This window comes from Watersipora subatra, chromosome 8, assembly GCF_963576615.1.
Source record: "Watersipora subatra chromosome 8, tzWatSuba1.1, whole genome shotgun sequence".
Lineage (NCBI taxonomy): Eukaryota > Metazoa > Bryozoa > Gymnolaemata > Cheilostomatida > Watersiporidae > Watersipora > Watersipora subatra.
The window spans coordinates 36,712,851-36,726,428 of NC_088715.1; the positions used below are offsets into that span (position 1 = coordinate 36,712,851).

The window sequence follows — 13,578 nt, forward strand, 5'->3', positions numbered from 1 at the left end:
TATAGTTGACAGTTGGCTATCATTAACAACATATTACTATATAGTTGACAGTTGGCTATCATTAACTACATATTACTACATAGTTGACAGTTAGCTACCATTAACTACATATTACTATATAGTTGACAGTTAGCTACCATTAACAACATATTACTATATAGTTGACAGTTGGCTATCATTAACTACATATTACTATATAGTTGACAGTTAGCTACCATTAACTACATATTACTATATAGTTGACAGTTGGCTATCATTAACAACATATTACTACACAGTTGACAGTTAGCTACCATTAACAACATATTACTACATAGTTGACAGTTAGCTACCATTAACAACATATTACTACATAGTTGACAGTTAGCTATCATTAACAACATATTACTATATAGTTGACAGTTAGCTATCATTAACTACATATTACTATATAGTTGACAGTTAGCTACCATTAACAACATATCACTATATAGTTGACAGTTAGCTATCATTAACTACATATTACTATATAGTTGACAGTTAGCTACCATTAACAACATATTACTATATAGTTGACAGTTGGCTATCATTAACTACATATTACTACATAGTTGACAGTTAGCTACCATTAACAACATATTACTACATAGTTGACAGTTAGCTACCATTAACAACATATTACTATATAGTTGACAGTTAGCTACCATTAACAACATATTACTACATAGTTGACAGTTGGCTATCATTAACAACATATTACTACATAGTTGACAGTTAGCTACCATTAACTACATATTACTATATAGTTGACAGTTGGCTATCATTAACAACATATTACTATATAGTTGACAGTTGGCTATCATTAACTACATATTACTACATAGTTGACAGTTAGCTACCATTAACTACATATTACTATATAGTTGACAGTTAGCTACCATTAACAACATATTACTATATAGTTGACAGTTGGCTATCATTAACTACATATTACTATATAGTTGACAGTTAGCTACCATTAACTACATATTACTATATAGTTGACAGTTGGCTATCATTAACAACATATTACTATATAGTTGACAGTTGGCTATCATTAACTACATATTACTACATAGTTGACAGTTAGCTACCATTAACTACATATTACTATATAGTTGACAGTTAGCTACCATTAACAACATATTACTATATAGTTGACAGTTGGCTATCATTAACTACATATTACTACATAGTTGACAGTTAGCTACCATTAACAACATATTACTATATAGTTGACAGTTGGCTATCATTAACAACATATTACTACATAGTTGACAGTTGGCTATCATTAACAACATATTACTACATAGTTGACAGTTAGCTACCATTAACAACATATTACTATATAGTTGACAGTTGGCTATCATTAACTACATATTACTATTTAGTTGACAGTTAGCTACCATTAACAACATATTACTACATAGTTGACAGTTAGCTACCATTAACTACATATTACTATATAGTTGACAGTTAGCTACCATTAACAACATATTACTACATAGTTGACAGTTAGCTACCATTAACAACATATTACTATATAGTTGACAGTTAGCTATCATTAACAACATATTACTACAAAGTTGACAGTTGGCTATCATTAACTACATATTACTACATAGTTGACAGTTAGCTATCATTAACTACATATTACTATATAGTTGACAGTTAGCTACCATTAACTACATATTACTACATAGTTGACAGTTAGCTATCATTAACTACATATTACTATATAGTTGACAGTTAGCTACCATTAACTACATATTACTACATAGTTGACAGTTAGCTACCATTAACTACATATTACTATATAGTTGACAGTTAGCTACCATTAACTACATATTACTACATAGTTGACAGTTAGCTACCATTAACAACATATTACTATATAGTTGACAGTTGGCTATCATTAACTACATATTACTACATAGTTGACAGTTAGCTATCATTAACAACATATTACTATATAGTTGACAGTTAGCTACCATTAACTACATATTACTACATAGTTGACAGTTAGCTATCATTAACTACATATTACTATATAGTTGACAGTTAGCTACCATTAACTACATATTACTACATAGTTGACAGTTAGCTACCATTAACTACATATTACTACATAGTTGACAGTTAGCTACCATTAACTACATATTACTACATAGTTGACAGTTAGCTATCATTAACTACATATTACTATATAGTTGACAGTTAGCTACCATTAACTACATATTACTACATAGTTGACAGTTAGCTACCATTAACTACATATTACTATATAGTTGACAGTTAGCTACCATTAACTACATATTACTACATAGTTGACAGTTAGCTACCATTAACAACATATTACTATATAGTTGACAGTTGGCTATCATTAACTACATATTACTACATAGTTGACAGTTAGCTACCATTAACAACATATTACTATATAGTTGACAGTTGGCTATCATTAACCACATATTACTACATAGTTGACAGTTAGCTACCATTAACTACATATTACTACAAAGTTGACAGTTGGCTATCATTAACAACATATTACTATATAGTTGACAGTTAGCTAACATTAACAACATATTACTACACAGTTGACAGTTAGCTATCATTAACAACATATTACTATATAGTTGACAGTTAGCTATCATTAACTACATATTACTATATAGTTGACAGTTAGCTACCATTAACAACATATTACTACATAGTTGACAGTTAGCTATCATTAACTACATATTACTATATAGTTGACAGTTAGCTATCATTAACAACATATTACTATATAGTTGACAGTTAGCTACCATTAACAACATATTACTACATAGTTGACAGTTAGCTACCATTAACTACATATTACTATATAGTTGACAGTTAGCTACCATTAACTACATATTACTACATAGTTGACAGTTAGCTACCATTAACAACATATTACTATATAGTTGACAGTTGGCTATCATTAACTACATATTACTACATAGTTGACAGTTAGCTACCATTAACTACATATTACTATATAGTTGACAGTTAGCTACCATTAACTACATATTACTACATAGTTGACAGTTGGCTATCATTAACAACATATTACTATATAGTTGACAGTTAGCTATCATTAACTACATAGTACTACATAGTTGACAGTTAGCTATCATTAACTACATATTACTATATAGTTGACAGTTAGCTATCATTAACTACATATTACTACATAGTTGACAGTTGGCTATCATTAACTACATATTACTATATAGTTGACAGTTGGCTATCATTAACAACATATTACTATATAGTTGACAGTTAGCTATCATTAACTACATAGTACTACATAGTTGACAGTTAGCTATCATTAACTACATATTACTATATAGTTGACAGTTAGCTATCATTAACAACATATTACTATATAGTTGACAGTTAGCTATCATTAACTACATAGTACTACATAGTTGACAGTTAGCTATCATTAACTACATATTACTATATAGTTGACAGTTAGCTATCATTAACAACATATTACTATATAGTTGACAGTTAGCTACCATTAACAACATATTACTATATAGTTGACAGTTGGCTATCATTAACTACATATTACTATATAGTTGACAGTTGGCTATCATTAACTACATATTACTACATAGTTGACAGTTAGCTACCATTAACAACATATTACTATATAGTTGACAGTTGGCTATCATTAACTACATATTACTACATAGTTGACAGTTAGCTACCATTAACAACATATTACTATATAGTTGACAGTTGGCTATCATTAACCACATATTACTACATAGTTGACAGTTAGCTACCATTAACTACATATTACTACATAGTTGACAGTTGGCTATCATTAACAACATATTACTATATAGTTGACAGTTAGCTATCATTAACTACATAGTACTACATAGTTGACAGTTAGCTATCATTAACTACATATTACTATATAGTTGACAGTTAGCTATCATTAACAACATATTACTATATAGTTGACAGTTAGCTACCATTAACAACATATTACTATATAGTTGACAGTTGGCTATCATTAACTACATATTACTATATAGTTGACAGTTGGCTATCATTAACAACATATTACTACATAGTTGACAGTTAGCTATCATTAACAACATATTACTATATAGTTGACAGTTAGCTACCATTAACTACATATTACTATATAGTTGACAGTTAGCTACCATTAACTACATATTACTACATAGTTGACAGTTGGCTACCATGTCACTTACACAACTAGGTAATAAATGTCAAGGTCAACTGCTACGCAGGGGTAAATGCAGCTGTCAGAGTCAGTCGCCATGTAGCTGTATTATTATGAGTATAATCACAAGCAAAGTCTTCGAACACGGATAGAGCTCAGACAAATGAGACAAATGGTATAAGATGCTTCATCATCCTCATGACGTAATTCATCTTTCAAATTCTAATCACTGTTACGGCTTTTGCTTATCCAATTGCCGCTTTTAGTACTGTTGGTGCAGATATTTGCTCAAATGGCAACATTGGGTCGGTGAATATTTAGCTGAAATCAACTCATCCATTAGCTATAATACCGGCGGATTTGCTGACTTCAAACAAACATGAAGCTACATTTAGGAATTCAAACACTCAATGAGGGCACCAAAAATGGATAGGTGCACTGTCAGCTGTATTTATCTGCAGGCTATTTGTTCCTAGAACTATATTTATACCTTTAGGATACCTCAAGTCGCATAAATATCAGCAAACACATTTAGCTATTCAAAGTGCATCAGTTTACAATCAAATAAACCATCTGGACCAGATGAGTAACCTTTTTGAGAAAAGGGTGAGTGCAATTAACGAAAAAACTCACATGACTAGGCTTGAAGGATATCATCATCATCATCACCACCACCATCCGAGGCAGTACAGCAAGGGCGTGTAGCTGATTTCGCTGTCGTAGGCTGCAGTTTATTGCTGATATGTTACTGAAATGTTTTTGAACAGGACTTCTTCATGAAAAGAATGAAGTGACCACTTATGCAATGTGATGTGGAGAATGCGCGGATTGAATTTTCAGTCTTAGATTTTAATGTTTCTGACATGGTTTGCTACGCACAAATCGATCTTCACTATTCCGTGAGTTTGTAAATTATTGCGATACTCCTTTTAAGACCTATCACCAGGAAGACTTTTCTTCTAATGCAGGAAAAGCTTGCTTTGAGAATATTGTCACCATCAATCTATAAACTGGTCAAAGAGGCTGCCTTCCAAATGTCTTCACATTTTCCAACATCATGACAAGTCAATAAAAAATCAGTTTTTGTTCAACTCGAACTCAGATGCAGTTTTGTGAAACCATTGCAAACAATGCAACCATTGCAAGTGATCAGCATTGTCAGTTATATCACCAGAAAAAGCGGATTTCGGAACAGTTGTTTGCTCAGACTTACTATAATGTAATAATTCATTCAAATGGGTCGTTGGAGGCCTGCCAGAAGCAAAAACTTTTAAGGAATAACTGGAGTCAATCGTCATCAAAATATTAGCTTGATTTGATCCAGCTCAAGCATACAGTTGATATGTTTCTGTGCAAGCATTTGACATTTTACATCCACTGCTAACATTGTCTTTACAAAAATCCCGAGTAGAGTTGCCTTTCAATCAAGACCTGCTCGGTTGAAACAAGAGACAAATAATTTGAATGTTTACATTCATATTTAGTGCTAGCAACAGTTTGTGACTGACTGGAGACTGTACATTGACTATTTTTTTGTTTCGTTGGAATAGAACTGAAATCCTTTGAATGTGTTCTCGTCGAGCTGTTACTAACAAGAACCTTTGACAAACCGCGAAATGATTTTTCTTTCGAAAATTGGGAGTTGTTCCGTTGAAGTTGAAGGCAAATTATTGGAAGACTTCTTTGCAATGACACTCTCAGAGCTTTATTTCAGTAACACGATAGAAGCAGCTGTGGAAATAGTTTTTGGCATCGCTGTGGTCAAAAGCATTTCAGTGGAATTTTTACCAGTGAACTGAATACTGGATTTGCTATTCACAGGAAATCTTGAACTGGTGCTAGAAATATCCTTTAATTTAGCCATCTCATACGCAAATGGTTCAGGTAGATGCCTCGTCATTAAACCACCATTAGTGCTAGAAACCTTCTCTAAAATATTTGATACAGTAAATTGAAGATTATTCCTTTGTTTGCAAAAAGACGCAACATATTTTGAGCAGCTTTGCGGGGAGCCAGCGCCAATAACATCTACTAATGAATCACTATAAATGGTACCTCTGTATGAATCTTTGTGTACATATGCAGCAATAAGAGATCCTAGAGTTGAGTGTCCCATTACGGGCAAACAGCTGCTAGTTTCTGTCAACTTGCTACTCCGCCAAATGGTTTGGTCAGTATTAGTTATTAGTATTAGTTTTTTGTCCCCTGAACTTGAACTCAAGCAATTTAATTCACCTGTTGTCCTTGAGTTGGTAGCAACAAAGCTTGTTGAATAAGTTATTGCCCCAACCTGACTTGGGACTGTTGTTACAACACTGGAACAGGTTGACGTATAAATTTTATCTGTGACTACATCAATGACAGGGCCAATTGCAGAAGCGGTGCTAGCTGGTTCAACAGATGTGAGCTTTATCATTGAAGTCATGAACTAGGGAGATTTCAATTTGTCACACCTATCTTTAGGCTGACAACTGTTCTGGGGGAGCGATACAGCTGTCTGCAAACTAGACTACTATTCTTTGGAATAGTTTTGTTCATGCTGCAAGATGGTTGTAGTGTTGATGCAATAATAACAATTGAGGAGGTCAAAGATAGAGTTCTTGAATAAGAATTGTTAACTAATCTGTTAGGGGCATTGGGAAGAACAGCAGTACTTGAGGTACTTGTTTGGCTCACCTGATGAAGCTGCCGTGAATGATCTTCCAGTTGAGATGTGGGAGATAAATTGTCTGTTGAAACTACAGTTGAACAAGCAGACTGAGATTGTACTGGCAATGGCTTACGAAGTATGGAAGGCATCAGTGTGTTAATGACCGAACTAGAATTCAAAGCTCTGGCACTTGGAGACACAAGAGTCTGTCTGTTATGTGATGTCACTGAGTCACTTTCAGTAGTTGAGAGCCCGTATTGAGAATCATTACAAATGCAGCGCCAAGTTGCTTGCTGCATGTCAGAAAACCTCTCAGGAATTTTGAGAACCTTGACAACAGGCTGGCCGACTAGGTAATATTTTCCATCTTGAATGTGTGTAAACGAGTGTGAGAGTCGATTCAATTTAGTTGATTTATTACCCATTACACTATCGTTAACTGCTGGTACACAAATCGATTGAGAGAACGGCGTTTGCATCATGGTGATTTTTGCAACTTTTGATGAAAGATTAGCAGCGATGGCAATTTCTGGTGGCAGTTTACGAGGTGAGTGAACAATCTGTGGACGACTACTGGCAGCACTTTCTTTAGTTGCTGGTGCATGAGATGAGCGTATATCCATTTGCAATGAGGATGTAGGCAATGTTGCCGGAGAACTAGAGAAATTATCACACTTGGGTACACTTCTCTGAGAAGCATTCGACTGTGTTAAAGTGTTAACAACAGTGTTAACAAAGTGGTTCCCTCCAGTAATCTTTGGTGTACAAGAAGTGTGAATATACAAATGATGCGGAGTTGTAGAAGGACAAACTTCAGTTTTTGTGCTTGGAGAACTGATGACATTGCTAATAGTTGTAGGCATATGGGAGGATGCTTGAGAAGAAACCTCTTGTGGTACATGTAACACATTGGTAACAGAAACTGTGGAATGACGTTCCGCAATATCTGTAGGCTTGGAGATAACACCTATAGAAAAAAACAAAAACTAGTAAAAATCTATATATTGTACATTAAGTTTAGGAAATTAAAACAACTTTTCAGAGGAAAGATGCAATAAAATTACTTCGTTTCAATTTGCATAATGCTTATTCTGCAAGTGCTGTCGAAAAAGGTGAAAACAGCCTAGAATAGTTCTAATCCTACCCTAAGCCACTTATATTTCGCTAGTACAGTCAAACATGGAAAACTCGAACTTCACGGGATCGAGCAAAAGTGTTCGAGTTATCAGAGCGTTCAAGTTATCAAAGCACTGTCACAAGTTCATGTATTTATTTATTAGTAGATACATGTACATATACAAGCTATAATATAAATCAAAAGTATAAATGCCTTGTTTCAAATTAAATGTTTCTAATGTAAAGTTTAAAACTTTTTTATCAAAAAGCAGAGATTTTTCTATCCTTTGAGATTGGTTTGTTGTTTGAGGTGATGTTATTACCAGGACGTTTTTAGATTAATATTGGTTCCTACTAAACATTCGCTTGGCGGATGTTTAGTAAAAATCAAATTTCACCACACCTTTAGAAAAGTCGTTGACAAAAATATTTTGCCGATGGTGGTAATAACGACGCCTGCGAATTACGAAAAGATGAGGTTTACCTCTATGGCTTGGAATAAAGTGATTTTCTAAAGTGATAACAACCGTCTCGGTAGCCATTGGGCAAAAAACTGTTCGAGTAAACAGAGTTGAGGTCGAGTTATCTAAAGTAATTTATCATTACATGGGAATGGACCAAAGAAACCGTTCGAGTTAACCATGTGTTCGAGCTATCCTTGGGCGAGTTATCCATGTTTGACTGTATTTAGTTATGTGAGTAGCATACAGAGTAAAATTTCGATGCAACTTAATTTCGCAGCTCTGATGAGTGCGAAAATATATTGATGTGAAAATAAATGCAGTGGAACAAACATAATTAGATTCCTAAGGTTCGGTTCACCGGTAAGAAAATTTTTGTTAATATGGGAATAGTTTGTAATTGTAAACCACATGAAGAATTGTGTTGCCGAGACCGATAATACAATTTAATCGCTTGCTGCCATTTGTTTCTTGAACTATCAATGAACAAAGCTATTTAATTCCACGTTTTCGCTCGTTCGTTATGATAGTTTAGTCTCGCTCATGAAATTTTCGCGAGAGGATGACTTCGCGAAAACGTGAAAGTTAGATGAGGCGAATACATCAGCGTTCTAGAGTATTAAACATTAACGTACCAGAATATCTTAAATTATCACTCATTACACTCAAGACATTAGAAAAACCATTTGTTTTACAATCTAAGTAACAGCAACTAGTAGATTAAATGGCTTTTTGCAATAAAATAACTTTGGGTGGCGAGTAATAGAACATAAGTTTTTGTTTTTGTTTATGAGATGATATGAGGTGATGTTGGATTATGCCTGCAGATAGACTAGAAATGACCCACTGCGAATAAAATGAAAGCTAGCTAACTTACATCTCACAAGCCAAATTAGAATGACTATAACATTTGTGGACTTAACTATACTTTTTGCTCAGATATTGTAATGCCCTAAACGCACTACATGATTCCGAGTTGTAGCAAAGCAAGAAAAAAAAAGTGGAGAGGAGGAAGGAGGAAAGAGTGATGGAGTGAGGAGACAGAACATAGGGAGAAAAGAGTGATGGAGAGAGGAGACAGAAGATGGGGATAAAAGAGTGATGGAGTGAGGAGATAGAACACGGGGGGAAAAATAGTGAGGAGACAGAACATGAAAAGAAAGAAAGAGAAAAGAAGAAAGAGGGTGCCGAAGGAAATTGGGCTTTGGAAAAAATATGGGTTGAGGGAAGATGGCAAGATGAGGAAAGAGGAAGGAGTGTGGAGAGAATAAAGTGGTGAAGATGAGTTGCAAAAAGAAAATGGGACATGAAACAATGATTGGGTGAAGGGAGAGAGTGGGCGTGAAAAAATGAGGTTCGGAGGATAAGAGGGGTTAAAGATGTGGTTGCGTCAAATTTGAGTTGATTTAAAAAAAAAGTATTTTTTGTCTATCAGTTGATATGTTGTTTGTTGTGTTAGGTGATGTCATTTTTAAGATATTTGAAAATTGGAATAAAAAAAACTGATAGCGGTAAAAATGCTCAGGTCAAAAAACATGCCCATACTTGCCCAAAATGATGTAACGGGTGATACAACCTGTCTCTATTAATCGTATTCACATCGGCTATTGCGATAAAAAGCTAGTTCTACGCGGCTCTATTGGCATATATTTTATTTTGTATTTGCTCATGTTGGCTAGAATAAAATCTTAAATCCAGCTACAGATACATTATTATCAATGTCTCAAACGCATCAAGGGAAATTAAAAACTGGTCATATTAACTTCCTCTCAATGCTGTGTAAACATCTTAGTACCGACTACCAATTTCTACCGGTCGACGGTAATTTTGTCAATCAAACCAAGTAAAACAAGGTTTTTGTATAGGCACAGTTCCATCGCTACCACACTGAAAACTAGTTACGAAGTAAAATAAGCAAACTGCGTCTTTGAAAAGAATATGTGGCGAAACCAACTGCGTCCCTAAAAGTCATATACATTACATGTATCGTCAACTTTATCGAGTTATTATTGGTATCGGTTTGTAGTAAAAAATTCACTGGTCACATTTGATTAGTTGATTCAAGTACTAAACGAACGGCTGAGCTATGCACAAGTGCCTGTCGATACCTGTCGATTACACTTCATAAATTCATCTGTCAGACAAGATTTCCGCACAGGTGTCAACAGGCTATGATGTATTCAATGTTATGCAAATCATGTTTTGCATCATCTTCAACAATATTATTTTATTATATAATTTTTACAAGCAAAAAAACTTTCATCTCGGCATAAATCTTTTATTAAAATTATCCATCCAAGCCGTGGCCACTCACATAATTTCAGCTCATACAATAGGACAAATTCGTCTACTGCAGCAAACTCAAACAAAACATCATGGTTTATGCAGCACGCATTCAAGTCTCATTTTTCCCATTAATGGCAGTTTTTGCACTGACAAAGCCGGTTTGGCTGGTGGGACCTCGTAAACATCCTGTAGTCAGTAAAACAAATGCAATAAATATTTTATTCATAGATATGTCATTCTAACGCGTATCTACTGAATGCTTTCAAATTGGGAGTTAGATAGATTGGGAGTGTAATTTTAAAAATAAATACATGTATATGTTTAACAAAAGCATAAGTGCGCCAAGCCAACGACTCGAAGCTTTGGTTCTGGAAGTTGAAGATGTGCATTGATCAATCGATTTCCCTCAATTTCTACAAGTGAAAAGTGAACATCTAAAGTCTAACCATAAATCTAATTTACTAGCTAAAACTGCCAAAGAAAATTTGAAGCAAATTTAGCTAGGTGAAACGATAAAAAACCATAAAACGATGATTAGTGATAGCAAAAAGTTATAATTCTATCAATTAGTAAATGTATTCCTGAGTACTAAAATTATTACCTTTAGTATATTCATCAATTTAAGCCATTGTATTGCTAGATGCTATGGATTAAAAAGAAGCCGTCAATAACTCACTGTGCATCCGTATCTCGCACACGCGCACAGGAAATTACATTATAACCTCAAACAGGGAGAGATAATCTGAATGTAAACACAACAGTGTATTTATTATAATAATAGGATACTTCAAGTAAAAGATAAATTTACCTCCATTCTCCTATCTTCCTCTGCAGCATAACACTGCTGACGCCTGTCAGCTCTAACTATATGCTGTCTGCCCACACATCAACCACTTGATGCTCCAAAAACTCAGAGTCCTTACACGGTAACTGGAAACAATTTTACAATTCTGATGTTTGTCAATAAAACGTGTCGATCGAGTAATTCATTAAAGTAACGACGTTAATTAATTTAGTAAATATCGGTGTCGATGCAATTTAATAATAGAGTAAAATCCTTAACTTTGAGATCACAGACAACGCGTTTTACGAGTGATAGCACTTATTACGACCTATATAAAAATTTCAAGCTGATGATTGGCTAATGAAACAATCTTATATTTATCTCTCGTGACTCTTCTCAGATGTATCACTCGTTACGTCACAAATGAAGCACCAGGGGAATCTGAGCTTTTTAAAGAGTGCCTCATTCAAACGCATATATCTCTGAACAGGGTTAGTCTACAAAGATAAAAATGCCATCAAATTGTAAGTGAAGCTTTACCCTTTCATTGGTCTTAATTTCATTAAATCGACCTTTTTGACCCAACCACATCTTTAAGGATGAAGAAGGAAATGGCATGACAGAGGATGAAATTACGTGACAGGACAGAAATGAGAGCGCATGAAAAGGTGGGGAAAGGTGAGAAGTGAAGGATGATGAGTAAATGAGCGATGCTGGGGTTAAGAAAGGATAAATAAGCATTGTTAATTTAAAACTCCATTCAAATTTATCCTTTCAGCATCAGCCTTTCATTTAGATATGCGAACCTCTCATTGCTTCTATTTGACTATCTTCAACGGTAAGTGACAATAAAAACCTCCTCATATTCGTTATCACTCCATCTATTTTGTTTCTTATTAAATAGCTTTCTTTAGTTTTTACAGTTTTACAGTCTTTACAGTTTTATTAGATATATTTGTCTAAAAATTACGTCAAGCGTTTGGACTGAATTAAATTAAACGGAATACAATGAAATCTTGTAATAATATTTGTTTAACACACCAGGTTATGGAATAAAATGGATTAACTTTGTATACTTGACTGAATTAGGAATTGCACAGGTCCTCAGTTAAACTACGGCATCCAATGTCTACCAACTATTGACAACCTTGTTAAGAGAAAATGTAAAAATAGCAACACTGAGGAAATACCTGGCGACAACTGGTGCTTAGCCAACATCTCTTGAGCTTCCCGTAAAACATCTGAACTGATCTTTTCATGTTTAGGCAATGAAACACCACAACTGAAAATGTCAAAAAGGAATGCCAAAAGTAAACTAATTATACTAGTTTGACAAGTTTATACCAGTTGTAATGCTTGAAAATATGCTTATGAGGATAACAATTTTTGCTGTCATAAATTTTGTTGAAAGCACAAATTTGTATGCCAAATTGCGAAACGTCCAGGGATATTTCATTGAATCAAAGACGAAAGAACACTGTCCAAACAATCGATAGTCAAATAATGAGATAGAAAGTGGATAGAAGAAAATGTTAACAAAAATTTGACACGCTCAAGTTTCTACTCTGAGTGACATGCAATACCATGACAGCAATTCAACTTTTGTAAATTTGACAGTACAGTCAAACATGGATAACTCGAACTTCACGGGACCGAGCGAAAATGTTTGAGTTATCTGAGCGTTCAGGTTATCAGAACACTGTCACAAGTCCATGTATTTGTTAATTTATTAGTAGATACATGTACATATACAAACTATAATATAAATCAAAAGCATAAATGGCTTGTTTCAAATTAAATGCTTCTAATGTAAAGTTTGAAATTTTTACTAAAAAGTATAGAGATTTTTCTATTACTTAAAAATGGTTTGTTGTTTGAGGTGATGTTATTGCCAGGAATTTTTTAGATTAAGACTGGCAAAACTTGATCGTTGTTGAAATGCTCAAAAAAAAAGACATCTTTTTCTTCTGAGCATTTTAACCGAGAACAATTTTGCCGATATTTCTTGGAAGTTTATGCAAAGGTT

The 13,578-nt window shown here is 34.1% G+C and overlaps 1 protein-coding gene across 3 annotated transcripts in view; it reads right to left on the bottom strand.

Moving 5' to 3' along the window:
• Positions 1-13,578, bottom strand: part of LOC137401562 (uncharacterized) — a 68,136-nt gene that overhangs the window by 21,163 nt on the left and 33,395 nt on the right. The window contains exons 6-8 of one of the 3 annotated variants that reach the window (XR_010979353.1): positions 12,743-12,834; positions 6,932-7,872; positions 4,889-5,003 (exon numbers count right to left, since the gene is read on the bottom strand). Coding sequence is in view for 1 of the 3 variants with exons in the window: in XM_068087984.1 (XP_067944085.1) it covers positions 4,893-4,979; positions 6,932-7,872; positions 12,743-12,834 (1,120 nt within the window). In the remaining 2 variants the exon portion in view is untranslated. Of the gene's footprint in view, positions 1-4,888; positions 7,873-12,742; positions 12,835-13,578 lie in introns of all 3 variants that reach the window. The other 2 variants (XM_068087984.1, XR_010979352.1) reach the window with 2 other exon arrangements.